This window comes from Larus michahellis, chromosome 2, assembly GCF_964199755.1.
Source record: "Larus michahellis chromosome 2, bLarMic1.1, whole genome shotgun sequence".
NCBI classification, from domain to species: Eukaryota; Metazoa; Chordata; class Aves; order Charadriiformes; family Laridae; genus Larus; species Larus michahellis.
The window spans coordinates 5,259,197-5,281,143 of record NC_133897.1 but is presented as its reverse complement, the minus strand read 5'-3'; the positions used below and the strand labels follow the sequence as shown (position 1 = coordinate 5,281,143).

The following is a 21,947-nucleotide window of genomic DNA, read 5'->3' as shown; positions in this document are numbered from 1 at the left end:
GAGGGCACTCTACGGTTTTGGTCCTCCACTGGCGGGAAAGGGGTGCGCAGTGCGGGTGTTGAGTTCAGCCCGCCACACAAACACCCCACCCCTCACACATACACACTCATTGTACACACATACACGAACACACAAATGCCAAAAGGCAAAGCCAAGCCCCACACGCCGAAGCGACGGGGAGCGGGGCGGTGCTGTGAGGAAGGGCCCCCCGCCAGCATGGTGCAGGCACCAGCCCTCAAGGGGTGAAGTATCCCCGGCGGTGCCCCAGCCGGTGGAGCAGGGAGGAGCCAAAAATGGCAGATTAAAGGAAAATCGGAAAGTGAAAACTAGAAATGTCCAACCTTTTTTCTGTGTGTGAGCTTGGAAACGTTACCCAGCCACACACTGACCGCTGCCGGCTCCAGAGAGGGCAAAATCCTGCATTGACTCGCAGGTTTCTGTCTAAATCCTGTGTGGTTTTGTATGTATTTTCATGCACCAGTCTCACCAGTTATGTCTTCCTAAGATGGGGGAGGCTGAAGTTGGTTGGAGGTGCAAGGAAGAAAAAACATGCCAAGCGTGTGTGACAGGGGAATGTGGGTTTCGGGGCCTGTCCTGTTATAAATCAGTATTTGTAACTGATTTTTCTTCCGAAAACAGTTGAGAGACTCTGGGACGTGGGTAGGCGCTTTTGGGGGGTTGGCTCCATGTTTGCCTTGGATCAGGTCCTATCCAAGCTGTGCCACTGGGCCGTGTGCCGGCGGCACGGCCGTAGGGAGAGGCTGCAAAGCTGCCATCACAAGGGCTGGCCTGGGCAGGCTGCCGGGTCAGCCTGGCCACCTCCTGTTTCAGCCCACAACGTGGACCGGTGAGAGAAACCCTGTGCCTCTGTGCTAATCCCAGCCATTTCCATCCCGTCCAGCCGAGGAAAAGTCAGGCACTACCAGGTCAACCAGCCAGTGCCTGAAATTGGTTTTAATTTCAACTACCTGGATAATTTTTAACGATGCTTTCAGGAGTGGAGAATATAATTAGACTCTTCACTGGTTGCTTATTAAAGAGTCCTCTTTCGTTTTACGTTACCTCTTGAAGTTTTTATGAATGTCTGAAACTGTTAAAACAGTCTCTGAGCTGAGCCCTTTGGCAATGAGGGGTTACGTGGTCAGGACTAACAGTCCTCGGATTTCCTAATGCTCCCAGAGATTGGCCCTGTTCCCTTCAGTTTGTATATACAGCGTGCTTTCACACCAAGAGACATACTACTTCAAAAATCAACTTGTAACTAGTTAAATAAGGGCATATTTTTGTGATACAGGATGCTTCAAATCATGGAATTGCTTTACTATGAAATAGGGTGGAGAAAAACATCCTGGAGTGAAAAACAAAATATAAATTTATCAACCGACGCAAAACAGGTCTCAATGAAGTGGGAGCTATTCACTAAAAGAACTTCCATTTAACAGTGACCTAACGTGCAGACAGTGAAAGAGCTCCTGATGAAAAAGATCAGACTCGATTTCTTACAGTCACAAATGATGACTTTTTTTTTAGTAAGAACGTGATTTGTTTAAAAATATTTTTAAGAAAGAAATGTGTATAGTGTCGTACACATTCAATCACAGATCCAGGTGAATCTCACTTGCTTTTCAGAGAAGTTTTTTGTAGCATTATATGTGTGTAATAAAAGAGATGCAAACAGTGAATTACACTTTGCGTTGCTAGCTGGAGCAGCAGGATGAAGAATATGGAAAGGGTCAAATAACAGCAGTGTAGCAACCTATTGTCAATAAAAAGCCCAAATACAAAAGTATCTATCTTTTTGAACTAAAATAACTGTTCTACATTTGAACAAAGAGTGAAAGGGGTCCGTAGAGTCAGTCTAAGTTATATGATAAAAGAGAATGTTAGCAAAAGTGTTAACAAATTTTCAAACTGCCAACCAAGCAGATGGAGAAGGAACGGGAACTGCTGATGGTAGCTTATGACCTGTCTGGTATGATATACGTAGTTTGTCTTCTGTTATGATATGGTACGTATCAAGTAAGTATAAGTAAGCATAAGATTAAAGTGTTACACATCTCATAGCCAATTGTGGCACATAATAATGATACTGAAATAACGTCCTGAAGACATACATCTAGATATTTAAGTGAAAAGTGATTGTATTTGAGTGCCATTGCTAGATAACAAGTAATTTACTTTCACAGCAGGGCTTTAATAAAGCAAACATATGTTTTCATTTATTTCATTGTGCATCATTTTGCTGTTTGAAGTTTTGCCTTTTTCTTCCTTGTAGATATGATGTTGAGAATCCACTAGATAAAATCCTTCCATCCAGAAAACATCAGCACAAGAGTGAAAAATGCCACACAGGGACAATACACAACAGCCACTTACCCTCTGATGGGGATAAGAAGTTAAAAGATAGTCGAGAAGATATAAAAGCAGCAACAGTTTCCGAGGAGCTGAAATCCACAGTGAAGGAGAAGCCAAGGCTCAGGTCTGGTCTCATTGTCAGAGGAATGATGGCTGGACCAGTAGCAAGTTCACCAGAGGTGATTTCCAACACTTACAAAATATTTGGCTTGGCCATGGATTTTATGTCTAACCTTCTGCAACAGAGTAATTTGTTAATACTATTTCAGTGACTGCTGCATGCTAATCCGTTAAATCTGCAGTCTGAAAATACGTGGTAAGGTAGGGCAATGGTTCTGGTTAATTCAGAAATTCAAACTGTTTCAGAGACAACCACTACATGCAACTACACCCTGCATGTCTGTGATCTTAGGTTACTGAATTTCTTTATAAATGCTTTCCATTTTTGATATCTCTTATCTCTTGACAGATGGTATTTTCCATTTTCCTAGGAAAATTGCTTTTTTTACCTTAGCAGTATCTTTGAAAGTAGCAGCTTTCAAAGTTTTCTTAGCTATGGGTATCTGATTTACTCAGGTTTATCTGAAACCCCATGTTGAATTAGTAGGAGTTTGGAACTGAACATTACTTTCAGTTAAAAGTGTGTTTCTATATTGGTCCAATCAAACCATGTTCCATTAGTAGGTGTTTTCCAAACACAATTCTAAAATTCTTGCCTCTTTTTTTTCTTTCCTTCATGCTGCTTTTATACAGACAGGAACTTTCCCTGTGTAAAATTGGGTTTGTAATAATGAGAAATTGAAATATTTTAAACTAAACATATCATTTAGATAATACTGAAGAGAATATGGAAGTCAAGTAAATTAGTTGGAGTTTTCTAACTATCTGTGATTTGGAAATAAAGACTAGGTACCTGTAGTGGGCCGTCTTTCCAATAAAAGGTCTTGTATGTCTTGGTTTCCTCTGAGTTGGGTACAACCCCAAAATTAAGCTTTTAGGAGGCATTTTGTTGATCTTGGGTAAAAGAAAGCAGTTTTTTAAAGGTATACATCTTTAATACTGTTCAAATTTTAAGTAAAAGTATACGGCTGTTCTTATTTATTCTTTTTTTTTCCTAAACTGACTTACTGTTTAACTTGATTCCCAATAAAGAAGCAATCGCTTAGCCCAGAAATTAGTAATAGACCTTTCCTTTGCTTTTCATGTTTATTTAAAGATGCTTAAATTTTAATCTATGGTTTTAATGGCACTTATTTCTAGGATCTGCAAAAAAGGAGGCTTTCAAAACGATCCACTAGCATAAGCAGCACGGCACAGTTCAAGGGTGAAGAACATGAAGAAAATGACCTGAGTGTCCCAAGTACTGATTTTCAAGAAAGTAAAGGATCTTCAACACAAGTAATTATGAAGTTTTCATCAAAGACTATGTCAGGCTCACACACAAGTTCAGCCTCTGAAAAACTAAGAAACATCCCCAAAGATACAGATGACTCTTTGGCCAAACCGCTGTCTGAAAGAGAGAGGACCAAGACAGAAGAAAGAAAATCAGTTCCAAGCTTTGGTATAGACAGCAATGAAAAAAGCCTTAAAGTGAATGTCCCTCACAGGCATTCAGGGGCTGGAAGAGAGAAGAGAGAAAGGTCACTCAAGAAAAATGAGAGTCATTTGTCAGGCCACAGGTAAGAATATTTGTAAGAATATTATATTAAAACATCGATGAAGTCTGATGCAGGACTTGGAGTGACTGAGATACACCCTCTGATTTCATTGAGGGGAAGTAGCTGGAAGAGGTGAAGATACTGAAAGGCAGAGAAGTTTTAAGTGTTAACTTCCTAACTTTTGACATCCCAAACCACTCAAGACTCCTTTCTTGGTCAGCGGAGAGACCCTAGAGGTCGTGTTTGCACTTTACTGCTTCAAAAGGGAGCTAGTTACTAGCTCGTACTTAGACCACTTATACATCTAAGCAGTAAGGGGGCTCCCATCTGCAGAGGTCATCTATTACCTCTAAATGTTGCAGTGGTAAATCCAGTAAATCTCAGAGGAAAAAATTCTCAGAGGAATACCAGCCAAGTGCGGAGTTGTCCACATGGTTCAGTGCAGTGCTGCCTCGAAATATCCAAGCTGTACCCAAACAGGCTGGTTTAGCCACCAGCACAGTGCTGTACTATGCAGAGACACTGTGGTGTGTCTTTGAAGCAGGATAGCCCATGTCATTGCAGTATTTAGACTAGGCCAAATGAGCGTCCCCATGCACCATGATGCTGCAGACACAAGTCTCAAAGTATTTTACTCAAAGTTAGTTCAGATAGTTTTTTTTATTGTGTTGCATTGATATAAAAGGTTTAGAAGAGCCACCTGCAAGCTCTGAGTGTGTATTTTTGGCTTTTTTCTGTCTTGTACTCTTAATTGATTTTTTTTTTTATTTTATTTTTTTCTGTGCAGAATTTGAGAAGAGTAGAAGGCGTGGGATTTTGTTTATTTGGGGGTTGCTAAAACAGTAGGACCCAGACCACCACATCTCAAAGCTGGTTTCGTAGTGGGGCTGTGACTTGGGTTGGGTTTTGACATGCTTCAGGTTGAGTCTTCCATCAGAGTTTAACCAGTCTGGAATTCTGAACTGCTGAAGGTGCTCGAGGTTTGAGCAGTGCAGGGCAACTGTGCCCTGTCCGTGCAGATAGGAAATCTGTGTAATAAAAACTGCTGCCTCGTTATCTAGCGCTCCTTGTCAGCAGCTTTCAAACAACTTTAAGCAGGGGGTGAGTATCGCTCTGCCCATATTACAGATGGGAAAACTGACGCAGGTGAAGAGAAACGTCCGTGCTACAGGTCACACAGCATGTCAATAGTAAAGTCATGCACAGGGCTCAGGCACCCTGAGTGTTGGTTTTGAGGTGCACTCCCAGTGCTGGAGGTGAGCGTGGGTGATAAGTTGTAGAAATATTTTCGAGTTTATATCGCCTCCTGCTGTATAAACTAAGGCACATACCAATATCACCTTCTGTGGGCCATAAAGTAGTATTTCTGTGGTACTAAATTTAACAGCAGCCAGGTTTGTTGCTTTTTTTTTAAGTGCTGAAAAACCTCATTGGTATGCTAAAACTGCAACCACAGATTTTTAATTTTTTTTTTTCTTTTTTTCCTGTTTAATTTCTTATAAATCTTGAGACACAGTGTGTTGAGGTCCTGTTGAGGTCGTCAGGAAGCAATAATATATATTAAGTCTTTCCACATTTATGTTAGGGGCGGTGGGAGCTAGCAAACTGGGGATGTACTGGACCTGCAAATGAGCCAAGAGTGGCATTTGCTTCCTGTCTGGAACTAAAAAGCAACTGAAAATAGTCACTAGCATTACAGTTATTTACCTGTGTTAACTAACTTAATTTGTAAAAGATTATTGAGTAACAAGCCAAAGCACTACAGTCTTAAGTCTTAAAATCCACAAGAGGTCAGTTACTGTCATTATGTACTGTACTGGAAATCTGAGCCATGTCAGGTAATCGCTCAACACAGGCAGTACAGGTCCAACTTCTGCTGAACGGGAACTGGTGCTTGCAGATCCACCTCTGATATTCCGGATCCATTCTTTGATATGCTTCCAGAAGGATTTATTAAGTCTTGCATGGCTCTGTGTGAACACGGAGAGCCAGCTCATAAGTCGCTGTTGAAGCAGAAGCAACGGGGTCTGACTCCATACAACTTTTGTTTCATAGAGCTTGACAGAGTATGTAAGGAAGGTAGTAGTAACCCGTCACTTCATCCTTTCCAGTTTCAGGATGGTTTATTACGTCACATTCAGCATATATTGAGGTAGAGAATACAGCTTCAGTGGGCTTTTGACAGCTCCCCAACAAAGCTGAGAAGAGTAAGTGTATTCCTGGTATTTGATAATCAATGAATATATAGTACGTGATTTTTAAGTATCAAAGGCATATTGGACTGTATAAAATTCTTTGGGAAGACCGTGTGTGACCGAGAAATCTCTTGTACTGACTTCACTCAGCTGTAGTTGGATGTGCTGACACTTCCCAACCTTATGCAGTAACTGTGGAGTGAGCAGAAAAGGAGAAGCTGGGCTGAAAGGGGACTGCCCCGGTGCACCGTTTTGTGCAGTGTACTGCGGTACTGGGCTCCATCGCTCTAGTAAGTGATTTGAAATAGTTTCCTTCCTTCAGAGGACTGGTTTGGTTTCAGCAAGAACAGGAGAGGGAGCTATTTCCTAAGCAGAGCCCATGTAATCTGTTTCCAAAGCAAAACAGGGACATTCCTGCCAGATGATTTGAATTAAAGCCAGCAAAGCATTTGAATTCATGCTGAGCTCTGAGCTCCTGAAAATTCTCACTGAAATCAGCAGGACTGCTGATACTCCTGATGTTAAGTGGAAGTAACAGAGGGTGGAAGTGAGATTCCAAATAAACATCGACCATTACAATATATTGCCTGGCTCTTTTATTTCTTTGGCCAAATCCTGCAGTGTATGAGAGCTTTTCAGGATTTGGCAAGAGTGCTTCAGCATTTTGAGGGAAGAAAAATGACAATATTGGAGCAGATATTTGTCTGGATTCTCTTCCATTCTCTGTTACTTCTACCTGATGCCATTGACATAAGTGCTAATCTAAATATTTAAATGAGTAGCTGAAAATCTATATAGGATTAACCACGGCTACTTCGTTCACAGGCATCTGCAGTTCTGGCTTTGTTTCCTTCAGAAAACTAAAGACATACAAATCTTATTTTTCCTTCCATTTGCTGTACTTTTTCATTCTCTTTTCTCATATACAAAAAATACATTGTTGCAAGCAGGCTGCAGCCATCCATTGTCTACATAGGAGAAAAAACCGAAGCAAACCCACTGGCAAGCTTCAAAAGACAAGCTGAATGTTATCGAGTACATGCTTACAAATTGAGTGGGCAGAAATAACTAGCTATAAAAATATCCTGGAGAAATACAGATCCACAGTATTTTAACTCATACGTTTTAATGAAAGAAACGATCGTGCCCTTTTTTTCATTGTCTAATTTTTAGCTACTGCATGAAGTGCGTGTGGGGTAGCTGTGTCAAGAGGCCAGACTTGTGACTTTATAGTTCAGTGTTACAGTATCAACATGAAGTTAGACCTCTGAGTACCATATATTGCATAAAAGATTGCCCTAATTAAGACTTGGAGGTCCTCTCTTTGTACAAATAGATACATTTTTGCCATCTTGACAGTGAGGAGGCATTTTGATTTCTGTGATGACCCAAATTAAATGCTTACCTGCAAAGCGGGCTGTGTAATTCAAGAGTGAGTACTAAGTTTTCCAAAATGACAAGGCAACACACCCACCACAGATAGGAAAAAGCCCTGCAAATTAATTTATTTGCATTGCTATTGCTGTGATTCCTTGTTTCTTTTTAGGAAAATGGAATCAAGTTAGTGAATCAATCAAGTGGAGACTAATGATGCAGATGTAGTCTTTGCTTGTTTGTTGAACTGCCACTGCTGAGAGCATCTGCTTTCAAATTCGGTAACTCTAGTGATGGTTTGAAAGGGCAGTGCTTGACTGCGGTTATTTCCTAATTGCTCATAGCTGTAATAAAATACCTACTTTTAATGGAAAATCTCTAGCTATGTTTTCAGTATCCTCTGGAGTTAATGGTGATCCCCTTGCAGGCGTATTGTCGTTACATAACGAGTGCACCACGTTCCTTTAATCACAGAAAGACAGAGGTGAAGAACAATTTGTTCACCTGCATCTTCTTTTATCTATATAGTACCTGGCAATATGATATCTGAACTCTTCTCCAGAAAAGAGAGAATACTGATTGTAAAGATTTAGAACAAAAGGATTCTTCTCTTAATTTTACAGGGGGAACAGAAATTTTTGTTCTGTTGGGCTATGTCGTGATTGTATTCTGTTCCAAGTCACTAGGATTCATTCCATAAAGAAAGTATAATATGCTGTACAGTTTGGATACCTGCTCAGGTGTAATTGTGAATGCAATCTATGTGCCTTTTTTTTTTTTCAAAATTCATTTACTTTTAATTAATCCAGAAAAACAAAGCAATATATAGGTGGCAGCAAATCTTCATGTATCCTCAGCTGTAAACAAACAGCAGCTAATCTAATTTCTCGATTCATTTTATTTTGTTTATTGTACCGTATACGTTGTGGTGTTGGTAATGGTGCTGGTTCCTGGAAGCTGTAGGTACGGGAGGTTATCATAAGGACAGTATTTCAATCTGAGTTTTAAACTTACTTTTCTCAGGAATTTGATGTCTGACTTTTCATATTGCATGGCTTTAGCTTTTAATAGTTTAGATAGAATGCATCAGTGACCACAGTAAATTTCTTCTTTCCTGCCTAAACTACGTAACAGTAGTGCAGTCATGAATATATGAAGTAAATAAAGAAACGTAAAGGTTTGCTTTGACAGGGAAATCATGCAGCAACTGATTCAGTGAATCAATTTGTGATACTTTCCTATGGGACTTTATCATGCAAAGGTAGATTGTTAGTGAGTTTTCTTGTTGTGTAAACTAATACAATGTATACAGCACTCCTGTTATTTTACTGTAGAACCTTCCATTTTAAGGAAATGAAAAATGTTTCTTCAAGGACATATGGAGACTAATTCCTCCATCCTCTTTCATAGCAATTTTATTTAACTTAAATTAAAAATGACATTTCTGTCTTACTGACATTTCAGTGAAGAATTTGAAACCCATCTGTCTTTCAGGTCATTTTGATGATGTTGTTTATAGTTCATTCTCAAAGGGATATTTCTCACTCTTCTCATTTTTGTTGAGTCCTTGTTCCTCTTAGTGTGGATGACTCATTACTTTTAAAATTTTATTAGTTTGAGATTTTCAAGGGAATCAAAAATTATATATTTAAAAATACACAATTCAAATGAATGATCCAAGATTCCAATTAAAAAGTTGGAGTATCTGTAGTTATTGTTTGTGTTAAAATGCTTCAAATTCCACAGGAATTTGAGAGAGACAATGTTGAAGGAACATATTCAGATCAAAGGTAGCAAGCTATTAAAGACTTTCCCGAGTCTTTTAACCTGGGCAGAGCCTTGAATGGCAGTGAGGAAAGATCCTCTGCCACTTTTAATACCTTGAGGTGGGGTCAACTATCCCTTGAGCCGGGGGGTTGGACGAGATGACCTCCAGAGGTCCCTTCCAATCTCAACCATTCTGTGATTCTGTGATTCTCCTTAATGCTGAGTCCCCCACAAAAGGAAGTATTTATCACTAAACTGAGCACACGGAATAAAGAATGAAGGTCTATAGAGGAATGGAATTCATGATCTTTAGGAACTGTAGAAAAATAAGTAGCTTTTGAAGCCTGATCTTGGATTAAATTCTTTCTATTGCTTTTCCAGAAAAAACATGGTGAATAATGAGTTATTTGGGAAGCCTAAAGGGTGTAAGAAGGTCAAGATTTCTCCATGTTCCATGGCTTGAGCAAACAAAATTGGGGAAAGGCGAGCAAAACCACTTCACAGCAGTTGAGAAACAGTTCGTTTGTGTTAGCTACAGAGAGATACTACAGTTGTTCCTAATGCAGTCTCTGAAGTTGAAGTGCTCTCCTAATTTTCTGTGCCCCATAATTCTGTCAATGTAAGGTGTGGTGATGATGTGGAAACCCTCCAGTTCTCAGCTGAATAGTTTCTAAATGAGTAATTCTGAGCTGGCCAGCTGCGTTCTGACCAGGCAGTTCTGCAGTATAGTGGAACCACCTTATGCTGAGTTCGATGAGCAGATATTATCTCTAGACCTCAGTTTCACTTAAGAAGAAGAAAAATATATTGAGATGTTTGAACTTCTAGTTTTCATGTATAAAGCCAACCACTCTCCCTCCCACAATTCCAAGAAAAATAGCATAGAAACTAAAATCAGAGCAATAAAAGAAGAAAAAAAGTGTAAAACTGGAATCAAAGACCCAAGGGAACAAAAGGATTTAGCAATCAGGACCAGAAATTAAAAGGGAATGGCTATCAGGCAAAAAGAAATGGGAATATTGCCACATCAGAACAAAAATTTCCTCCTGCCATTAGTGAGCAAAAGGATACGGCAGTGGATTCCATTGTCCAAAGGTAGAGATCTATAATACAGTTTCAGTAGGAAGGTAGATAATTGATTCTCCACTCATCCTTTCATTGTCAACAATCACCCTACTTATCCGGTTCTTCTAATTGCATCTGCCATACCCTCCTTTGCCTTGCCATCAGTCTTGGCTACAAGCTGAATGTGAGCTACTGGTTTCCTTTCAGAAGTCTGCCAGTACAGATGGATATTTCAGACAGTTGGGGCTGTTTTATGAGTGTGTAGCTTGGCTTCAGATGCCTTTTCCAACCAAAACCTAAGTATCTCTGATGCATTTCATCTCCACCACCAGGAAAGCAAGAACCAGTGCGTCCAGAGACAGAATTTCTTCCTGCCATAGTCCCTCAGGCGAGTTCACCTTCACTGTGCGCTCTTTAGTGATTCCCAAAATCTCACTGATTATTTGGTAATAAGCCTTTTTCTAGCAGTGCTCTGCATTCTAACACATGTAGGGCGGGGTTAGTGAATTGCCATAGATACCAAGTCCCTTAGCGGAACATTAGTCATATTTCATAGAATCTTAGAAATTACAGATGGAAAAGCCCTTTTAAGGTCATTTGTTTCTATGGCAGTTTATTCATTACTCTCTCTCTATATATATATATTTGCTGTAATACTTTTTCCAGAGTTTTGTCTAGTCCAGTCTAAACTCAAGGAACACCTCTCCCCTGACAATATATTTCTAACAGTCCTTACTCCTGGGATTTTTTCCCATATATTCACCTTGAATTTGCTCTTCTCTGCCCTGTTCACTGTAGTTGAAGTTGATTTTTGACTGCCCTTTCTGTTCCTTGCTACATATTCGCCTCTGTTGAAATATTTCTAAGTATTTTTCATGCTCCTTTAGGCATTTTTTTGCCTAAAACTTGTATTGTCTGCTTGTGTTTTTATCTTTCCTGCTCTGAAATTTTGCTGTTGTTTTTGTTAGGTTTTATTCATTTGTTTTATATTTTTTCTATGTATTTGAGGACTGTTCTAACTTTGTCACGCTCTGACTCTCAATAATTCAGGGTAAGAACACTCACCTGCCGCTCATGGCATGATTCTCGGCATTATAAAATGACATTAGCACATTTGTCACTGCAGTTTTATCACAGGAATATATCTGCCTTCTTACTTTCAGTTTCAAGCACATTGAATGCAAAATGTTTCCTCGGTGTTTTGGTGTGGTTTTCCTCCAAAATGGCCTTTATCATATAATTATGAAGTCAGTCTAATCTTCTGTGGTAAAGCAATAAGTGTTCCTATTTATTGATAGAAGAGGCACCTCCCTTCAACTCCCTGCATTTCTATGTAAGACTGCAAGGAGTTAATGACTTGGCTTTGCCTTCTGGACCAAGTATGGCTTTCTTTGTCCTGGATGGAGACCAGTACGGGTGAATCCACTGTGTTACTGAATATTTCTGCCTCTTCCCTTTCATATGCTCCAACAAAAAGTACCTGAAAATTCACTTTTATGGAGCTAGGAGATCCTTGTAGGAAAACAAAATACTAATCTTCTTCAAAGAAATCCTTTAAGTCCTTTAAAAATATATGCAGGGTTTTTTTGTATTCTTTTAGCTATCTGATACTTTCAAAATAATATTTTGAATATTTCAAAATAATATTTTGAAAGTGTTTTAGTCCTTAAAGGATTGATATTCATGCTTTCTGTTATTAACGAGAATAAATCAACTTATTTTCTATGTGAGGACCAAAGCTATACCTGTCAGTTACACATGACTGAATGCCTAAAACTGCCAAGATCCACTGACACGTTTTTATCCTGCATCATTCCTGGCCACAAGCTGTGCTGATTTACATTAGGGCATTGGCAGAGAATGTTGGCCATGAGTTTCTGAGCAAGTCCAGAGCAGGATTTGATGTTCCCTCCGTCAGCATAAACAACAATGCCGAGCGCAAGCAATCCAGGAGGTTTCCGGACTGCACTGATGAGATGGGATCAACCCTCCCTTGAGCAGGGGGGTTGTACCAGATGACCTCCAGATGTCATCTTTCTGACACAAGTGGTTGAGGAACTTTTCCTGTGAAGGTGGAAATGCTGGAGGAGGTTGCTTAGGGAGTCTGTGGTGTCTCCATCCTTGGAGACACTCAAAACATGGACATGGCCTTGAGCAACTTGCTGTAGCTGAACCTGCTCTGAGCAGAGGGTTGCACTAGGTGAGCTCCAGAAGACCCTTCCAATCCCAGCTATTCTGTGATTCTGAGCTCATGACAGAAATAAGAGAGCCAAAGCAGGTGCCCTCTATTAAATATGGGCTACCACTGAAACAGGAAAATACAGTGCTATGCTACAAGTACTTCAGTACTACACTGAAACAGGAAAATAATGAAGGTTAATATATGAATGTCAGATTTCATAAAGAGTGCTAATTAACATTCCAGTTTTAATTGTATTGTTAAGGTTTAAAATTAAATTTCCATCTCAAAGGAAACATAGTTCCAGCAAAGTTATGTAATGTACATTATTTACCCAACAGTTATGATTGGCTCTGGTCTTTTCTACTGTGCACTTTGGTATAAAAATAGGTTTTCTAGGAATAGTGAATGTTTTTAAGTCTGTACTGTTTGCCCAGTGGGCAGTAATATTTCACTGTTATATACAAAATCGGTGTGTCAGATGAGATGATTGCTTTTTCTAAAATAATATCTGGCATTTTGGTAAGTAATAAGGTTTTGATCCTGTGCGATGTTGAGCAGTTCCTAAAAGTACCCATCACCTTGGTAGCCTATTCTGTGAAATGAGGTCTGAGCTCAGGTGGCCGTATTGTTATAAAATAGAGCCTGTTTAAAATCAGACAGAAAAAACCAACCGAGTTCAGTACTCAACGACATGCAGTGTGTATGAGCAACATCTGAGGAATTCATTAAATTTTTCCCACCATGGAAGGAAGAGGATGTATTGGGCAATGGTGGCATTTCTAGGGAATGGGAGTTTAGTCATAATGCAACATTTCAGATAAAAGAACGGAAAGGAATGTAGGGTTGGAGCAGCCTAATAGTAAATTACCTTTTCGTGTTTCCTTCCATCTTTGTCTGTTTGTGATCTCTGTGTAGCACCAGGCATTGTCCTTAAACCACACCAAGAAGCGCATGGCGTCATCTCAAGCTTTCGTTAATGCTTCGGTGTGGCTTTGTAGGCAGGAAGCACAGTAAGAATAGTGCAGTTGGCACCTTCCCTGAGAGACTAACAAGCCCTCCTGGAGTGTGCTCAGCTGCCAGCTGGGGAATAAGTCTCTATTTGACTCTTGCAGTTGGCAATCAGAAGAATGGCTGTCAAACAAAGCGAGGACATCTTTGGGGAATATGGATTTAACTAGCCCTTATACAAAGAGAGAGAGAGATTGCAGTTGCCAAATCACTCAGTAGTGAAAACTTTCAAGAATCTGGAGTTGCATAACACCTTTTATAACATAATGCTTGGACCGGAAAAAAGAACCTAAAATAAAAGTAACTATTGTGACTTTTGTTTTGTGCCAGTGGATTTATGGCATCAGAGCCGTCGACATAACATCTGTGTGTGCTGCCATTTGCCCTTTTAGTATTTTTCCAGCACTCCATAGGAAGAAGCACTTTGCAATTACTGGAAATGGCAAATGGCTGCTGTATCATTTCTTTATTTTTGGAAAGGATGTTAAACTGGAAACGTCCAGCTCATTGCCTAAAATGCATTCAGTCAATTGAGAATTTGCCTTGTTCATGCAAGCATAGAGGGGCTCCAGGTTTTCTCAAACGTAAAGCAAGAACAGACAGTATACATCCTATTTTGCTGGTAGCGCTTCACATCATGTCCTTTCCCTGGGTCTACATACGAGCATCAGGGGGAGCACAGTAGGAAGCAGCATAAGAAATTACCTGCTACTTAAAGCAATCAGTTGTTTTGCAGGTAGCACAAGGAATTTTTGTCCCCCTTTTTGTTACTCTCCCTGTGATTACAAGGAAGTAAAACCTCTCTGTGCAGTACGTGTGTTCACCAGTAGGCTGTTATCTGTATTCACCTTTTTTTTATAATAAAATGAGATAAGAGAACTACCCCACTCCTCAGTGTAAGCCCTTGCCTTCTTCTAATTTAACGTTTGATATTAGCTTTCAGGAAGATAATTTATTTTGCTAAAAATTTGTCAGGTTGCAGTGGTTTGGACTGTTAAAAATCTGAGGTTTCTGACAGGAAAATGTAAGGCCACGAAAATTCCACATCTTTCTTTAAAAATAAATGGCATAAAAGTTGAAGGCCAAAACTAGACAGAGGGCGTAGAGAATGGAGGGTTGTATTCATCTCCAGTGATGTGAATTGATTGTGTGTTGAAATTTAGGAACCCTTCTTAATGCTTTACAAAGTGTCTTTTAGCTGGTGTCTTGTAAGAATCTTAATTTAATGGAATTTTAGCTCCCTGCTTTATTTTACTGATACTTGTTTATTTTGCTGGTGACTGTTTTGAGTTGCTGAATGTAATGGTCAGTTCACATGAGTGGTACCGTGCTCCTTGATACTCCTTGTGTACTGCTTCCCGTGTGGGGGTGTTGCACCAAAAAGTCTTTGAGGGAGTGCAGAATGAATAAAGGAGCTACACTTTTGTTATAGTAGGTCTGGTTCAATAGCTGGAGAGAAATATTTATTCACTGCCTATGAGGGAGCACTCTGTTCACGTGAGCTTACTCATAATGCCGTCCAAACCATTTTGTAGCTCAACCCATGACTATCATCATGTTTTTTTCATGTACAGACCTTCCCAGCAAAGATGTAATTTTCCCCTGAATTGTCACTACAGTTAATAAAATTCAGCAGGACGAACACAGATACTTGTGGGAGCTTAGTAGAAATGACCCTTTCAATGACAAGTTTTTCATTTACATTTTTTATATCAGTCAATGAGCCATCTGATCATTAATTAATTTTTCATACTGCTAATGTGCCAATCAAACCAGATTCAGGTCTTAACTAAAAAGGAAGTTCATAGAAATTAAGTGTATGAGCTCTGTTGCCTTTGTCAACCAGACTTGCAAACAAGGCAGAATTTATATTAAATATTCTTGATAAGGTCCTTTTCCCATAGAAATATATTGCCTGGTATTGGTTATGACAATTTCCTTTGCATCTTTACAATAGCTTTTAATAAGTCTGCTTTTATAATTTTGCCCCAAAGCAGTGGCAAGCTACATCGCATATAATGACCTTGTTTACCCTTTTGTAAATAGTAACAAAGTCTAATTATTTTCTTATCTACTCACCAGATCTTACTCGCTATCCCAAGAAGATACAATATGTATATCTCTGTATATGGCAAACAGCAGAAGACCGTAGGATTGCATTGTGACTTCTAGGCATCCTTCTGACACTAAATTATTATGCAGAAAAGATATACGTCCAGTAGAAAAACTGTTGTAATCAGGCTGTGAAAATAAGTTTTACCAACACAGTCACCTTAAAGCCACTGGTGATTAGTGTTTATTTTTTAAGCCCCTTTGTTTATTTGACCTCTTGTGTATGTTAGTATAAATAGGAAATGGTGGAATGTACATGCATTATTGTGCCGAGAAGTGCTTTCTCTGCGAGTTCAGCTATTCTGCGTAAATTCAGTTTTCTGCAATGCGTGGAGGTCAGATAGGAATGTTCAAATATTTAGAGAAAGTACTGTATAGTATGTTTATAATGAAACATATTTTCTTCCTGTCCCATTTTTCTGCCATGACGGATGACTTCCCCGTTCCTCAGTATTCTAACTGTATGGTTTTACGTGTACAATAAATTTTCCTGGAACGGTAACCATCTGCTGACATGGAAATTGCAATAAATGTCTTGACAGTGTTTTGAGAAACACAAGTTCCCCTTAAGGAGGGAACCTACACCTGCAAAAATACCCCACTTAACCAGAAAACACCCTACATCAATCTTTGATGTCAGCACTTTCCTCAGCTTGATGGGAATTTCCTTGTGCCTTGAGAATTCAAAGCACTTTGCATCCCGGGCTTGGTTCTTCCTGGAATGGGTGTAGACCCAAAATGTTTTAGACTTTCCAGAAAGCAATACTGTTGGTGCCAGGTGAGCTAGATATGAATTGTACCGTAGTTGACTTTATTTTCATTTATAGATCTTTTCAGATGAAACATGACCGAGGAGAAGTGTTTGGGATGACAATGAACCAAGGGTCCTAATTTGATGTAGGGATGATTTATGTTCTTAAACACAGACATATAGTGCTCTTTGAGACTCTAAGGTATCCGAGACATGAAGTGAAGCTAGGAGATATGATACAGTACCTGCAGGAGACCCAAGCCCTTCTGAAGGAGCAAATGAGGACGGATAGGATGCTGTAACCTGTGGTGCTGCATTCTTAAGCGTTAAGAGCTCTGTTTTTGCAAAGCTTGATCGAAATGGGTTGGCCTAGGAAGAAACACATTATTCTCTAGGAAACAAGAGACAATAGTGTGCAATCTCAGACAAAACAAAGATGTGGACTAAGTACAGTTAAGTGACTTGGCTGAAAAACGTTTTATGGGCAAATTTAGTGTCATTGAGCCCCTTTCTCTGACCAGGAGAGATGAAAATACTAGCAAGTAGCTAGCAGAAAGGAATCTTAGCTGAAATTCAGTATTAGCAAAAAGCAAGGGGAGATCTGATTGTATTTTAAACTATACAACAGTCAACAATATTGAACTGTATGTCACATTAAACGTACTGTTGTATTCACTGAGAGCTCAGTACTACTTATGCCAGTATACAGATTTGCTCTCAGTCCTCTTTATTTATACTGACCTGCTGGGCATCCTATTTATTTTTCCCTCAAGTCCCTAGTAACATGGGTGATTCATTTCCATTCTATCTTTTCTGAAGTGTGGCCATCCACATTTCATTGCATAAATCCTTTAACTTGTTTATAGAGAAAAAGAGAAGTGTTTCTTTTCTTATAGTATCAAAGACTATCAGCGAGAAAGGTGCCAAAAGGCTTTTAAACTGGAAAAGTCTTCAGTGTGATATGTGTATGTTCTGGTTTTATTCATCTTTCACACACCGAAAAAGGAAATTAAGTTAATGGAAAGTATGTGATATGACAGCAGTTGTTGCTATAATAATACAGTACATACAAAGAATGTTGCTGAGGAAATTATTCCATACTATTTTTGAAAGGACTGTCAGTGTAATACCTTTTTTCCAAAGCAAAGGCCATTGATGCTGTCTTTCTCTCTTGGAAAAAAAAAGGCTTTTTACAGTAGTTACTTGAAACTTTCCCTTGGTTCTGAATTCATTTTGATACGAGTTCAACAGGAAGAATAAACTCATCTCACCTCCGAAAATCTAGCATCCTATTTAAGTTCAGACTTCACAGACAAGTTTAAATGCTTAGTCCTTTTAGTAGTTGTTTATATGAATTTTTAACCTGTTATTTATGTAATATACAATTAAATCACAAGGACACTGCTACCTCTTAGTGGATTAAAAACTTACCCTGGTAAAGGAAGCCAGTCTAATATCTATTCCCACTTATATTACTTAGATAAGTCAAGTGATTTAATGACTAATTTGAACCTCATCTTGATCCCCATCAGGGATATAAATTGCTTTTTGTGTTCTGATCCTTCGAACTGAGAAGCAGTCACATAGACGTGAATATCGTCACTTGAAATGCAGGACAGTATAAAATCTGCCCGTGTATATGAGCTTGCAGGACGTGACATACCAAAATCCCACAAATGAAATGAAACTGATGTTGAAACAGGACTGAAATCCTAAATCAGTTTCAGTGGATTGCTCTGTGCTGGCTACTTTTCCCGATGAACTCCTGAAGTTCAGCTTTCTTCCATTGAAAAAGTTTTTGCTCTAACACCATTTATTTCTTTATACAAAAATGTTACTGAGACTGAACTCCTTTGTGTAGAACATTTTAAAAGCTGAGGATGAAAGCCATTGAATATGTTTATCTATGTGCATCTTTTATTATCTCACTTTCTCTCCACGCCCCTCCATATATATATATGTATGTATACACACATGTACACGAAAAATTATCTTTGTGTGGGCATACTTGATATTTCTTCTTGTTTTATTCAAACAACTTTTCTCATTAAAAGTGAACATTTGGTCATGCATGTTTTGATTAATTTTAATATAGGAAGTCTCCAACATCCAATTGCTATAAAGAAGACCAGATGAAAGATGTCCTAGAATTAGGTAAGTTATGTCACGCTTCAGTTTGGCTTTTGCCATCATATTCTTCAGAGCATCTGTAACCAAATAGGTGTGAGTTGCTTCTTTTGTAACTCTTAGTTGATTCAAAGTAATTGCATTTTCTATTAAATTCTTGGGTAAGACTGTGTAAAGAAGTTACGAAGTAATCAAACAAAGAGTGACTGATACATTTTTTATCTGTCTTTTCTGGCTAAAACTATATTATCTTTTTTTATAAAGATGGACGACAAGAAAGTATTAATCTTCATATTGATGAACCCCTGGCACTAAGCCTGCTGGGGGAAGCAATTTTTTTCATTCAACACATTATATGATTTATTTTTTTTTTCTTTCAGTTGATGTTGAGGATGAAGAAAGAACTGGAGAAGTTAGTAAGAATCCGGATCTTTCAACACTGTATATGCTTCAAGTAGTATCAAAGGCAATTGATATTTCTCTTGCAAAAGTAAGATTAACTATGATGGTAAATTCAAATAGATGTGTGAGAGTGATATTTCAGTTAAGTTGGCCAAAACTGCAATGGATTCCTCTGTGTTGCATGTTTGCGTGGGATTTAACACGTGCTGTATTCATTCCTGAGTATATTCCTTATTCGGTATTCAGGTGAAAAAGTAATGTAGGGATACCTGTACAAAGTTCAGAAAAATACCAGAAGAGCATGCCAGAATGCACTTGAAAAACAGATAATAGCTTTAATTAATGAAGCTTGTATTATTTTATTAATGCCTATAATCAGTTACTTATGTGCTTGTTGTGCAGTCCTTTAAATTAACAGTGGTTCAGAACAAGCTTCTTATTCCCCTATCACTGTTTCTCCCTTGCATATCTTCCTTATTTTGAGCAGAAATGGAACCGTTAAATACTTTTAATATTTCCTTCCCATTCTGACAGAGGGGGAAAAAAAGCAGAGAAAAGATAATGAGGGTGTCTTCCAATTTCACCTCTAGATCAAAGAGGTCCGAGTAACTATACAAACACTGAACAGTCTGTTCTTATTTACTCAGCTTTGCTTTAGCATGAATGCAATTTCATCAGTTTAGCTGTTCCTGAATAGTAGTGCTCTGCAGTGTGTTCAGGGCCAAGGTCTGAATTTGGCAGATGTGCTGATATGCCATCAGACGTAAAACAGTCGAACATTTGGGTAACATTTATCTCATACCAGCAACTTTGACAGGGAAAGCAGGCTGCCTTTTCTCCATACTGTGCCCAGCAGGGTCCTTTCTTCCCTACTGTAACCATTGGTAGGCGTTCCTCTTCTAGCTGTTAAATTTAAGGCAATATTCTGTAATGCTTTCCTGAGAAACTCTGCCCCAGACAATATGCATAAACGGTTTCCTATGCTGAGCACACACAGGATTATGAGTTGAAGGATATTGCAGGAAAAGGAAAAAATTGCTCCTTTTCATTTGAGTGTTGCTATTTACAGAATGTATAAAACAGAAAAGGGTGGTTATAGTGAATTAGTCATTACCCTTCCATACTCCTCCTTTCTTTTCTACAAATTACTGCAGGAAAACATACCCGCGTTTTGGATTTGTTTTTAAAATGAGAACTTTTTTCTTTCTTTTTTTTTTTATAGGAATTAAAAAATCTTTTGTTTGGCTCTAGTCTTTGTTGCTTCAGTGAAGAATGGAAAATACAGAGTTTTACGTTTAATAACATACCTCAGTTAAAATACGGCATTGTGCAAAAAAAGGTACTGTAAATGACTTCCTTAAAAAAAGTGATCTTTGCTTTTTACACTGAGTTTACAAAGGCTGTGTGTTTCAGCAGTAAAAAAAAAAAGTCTTCTGACAACTCTTCTCTTTAACTTCTCTGGTTACCACTGGATGATGTCACCTTGTCAAGTCTCGTTAGGAGACTTGAGATGGATGAAATATTTCTGAGGGAAACCTGAAGTAGCTATAGAAAATGCACATATGTGTGTGTGTGACGGGGAGTTACTCATAGGGAGGAAGACAAACCACTTCAGCTGAAAGCTAATGGTGGTAAGAGAATAAAAAGACAGAAATCGAGTGGAGTTTAAGAGAAAAAGGATATGTAGGGGCAATTTTTAACAAGTTTAAGATGGAGCTTCATCTGTCTCAAAGCAGGGAGATGTAGCAAGAATTGCCTGAAGTGCCTGGGAAATCACAAGGAGATTTTTGCCTCTTAGATATGCGGGTCACATGCTGAGCCCCATTCCTAAAATAAAAGGGAAGAAATGCCTCTGCAGTGTCGCTGGGACTGCTGATGGGACTTCTTTTGCAGCCATGTTTCTGTAATTCTGGACTGCAGCCACAAGATGCCAGCTCCTCCCTAAAACAAGGTTTTAACCAATTGCTAGGCATCATCTACCAAATGTCCCTTTCTAAAGTTCTTGATGGGTCCCTGTGGTGACCAGAGCTGGTAAAACCACCATGCCATGACTAGGAGCAGCCTATACCAAATCCATAGAAATTTTTTGTACTAACAAGATCTCTCTGGTCAAGGGTATTCAGTGGGAGATTCCCTCATCTGTTGTTTGTCTTGCCGCCCTTGCCTGGGCACCTGACTCTTGCAGAGACTGTAGTGCTTCAGACTGTCCTTCTGCTCTGTGTGCTGATGCAGTTGGTCAGCCTGGTTTCTCAGCTGGCCGATGCATAGACTCAGACCAGGGACCACACGCAAGGCACAGGATGTGTAGCTGCCTCCAAAACCAAACAGCGCCATCGTAAAAATGCATCCTTCTCAGATGCAGCTTAATTGTTTTGTCTCTGCCCTGTGACTTTGTACATATGCTTCTGTGATATCCATGCACCAGGTCTCTTCTTGTAAGAGCAAGGATCTGAGGACTTCAGTAAAGACTTGGGAAGGAGTAGAATCCTCTTTACAAAACACTCATCAGGGTTCTGCACTGATGCAGAAAATCTTTATCTGTGCTGAGAGAAGTAGACCATTACGTACCATACACAAATGAGAGGAAGAGAGGCTTTGGGGCAAGGGGAATGGCTAATAAACGTGTCATTAAGTTGTTTAATTTACTTACCTTGTCTAGCTAAATATTACATTAGGCTGATGATCTCAGATGAAAGCTGCTTATGTTTAAATAAAACCTAGCAGAAAAAAAGATATTAAATGTTAATTTAAACTCCAAAAGGAACCATGGCAGTAATGTTCACTGGTCCACAGTAAAAGTTACTTTGGTGTTTCCAGACCCTGCTGCTAGCGAAAGGATGTCTCATCACTTCTAACGACTCACGGGCCATTAAATTCCCTGCTGTAAATTCCTCAACAGGAACACCAGAGTGTTCTGCTTCGATGTGTTTATTTCAGATAGTTGATACATT

The 21,947-nt window shown here is 39.1% G+C and overlaps 1 protein-coding gene across 2 annotated transcripts in view; it reads left to right on the top strand.

Moving 5' to 3' along the window:
- Positions 1-21,947, top strand: part of MINDY4 (MINDY lysine 48 deubiquitinase 4) — a 79,357-nt gene that overhangs the window by 4,986 nt on the left and 52,424 nt on the right. For both annotated transcript variants that reach the window (XM_074573996.1, XM_074573997.1), the window contains exons 4-8: positions 2,276-2,534; positions 3,616-4,034; positions 18,563-18,621; positions 18,975-19,084; positions 20,219-20,335. In XM_074573996.1, the coding sequence (XP_074430097.1) occupies positions 2,276-2,534; positions 3,616-4,034; positions 18,563-18,621; positions 18,975-19,084; positions 20,219-20,335 (964 nt within the window). The remainder of the gene's footprint in view (positions 1-2,275; positions 2,535-3,615; positions 4,035-18,562; positions 18,622-18,974; positions 19,085-20,218; positions 20,336-21,947) is intronic.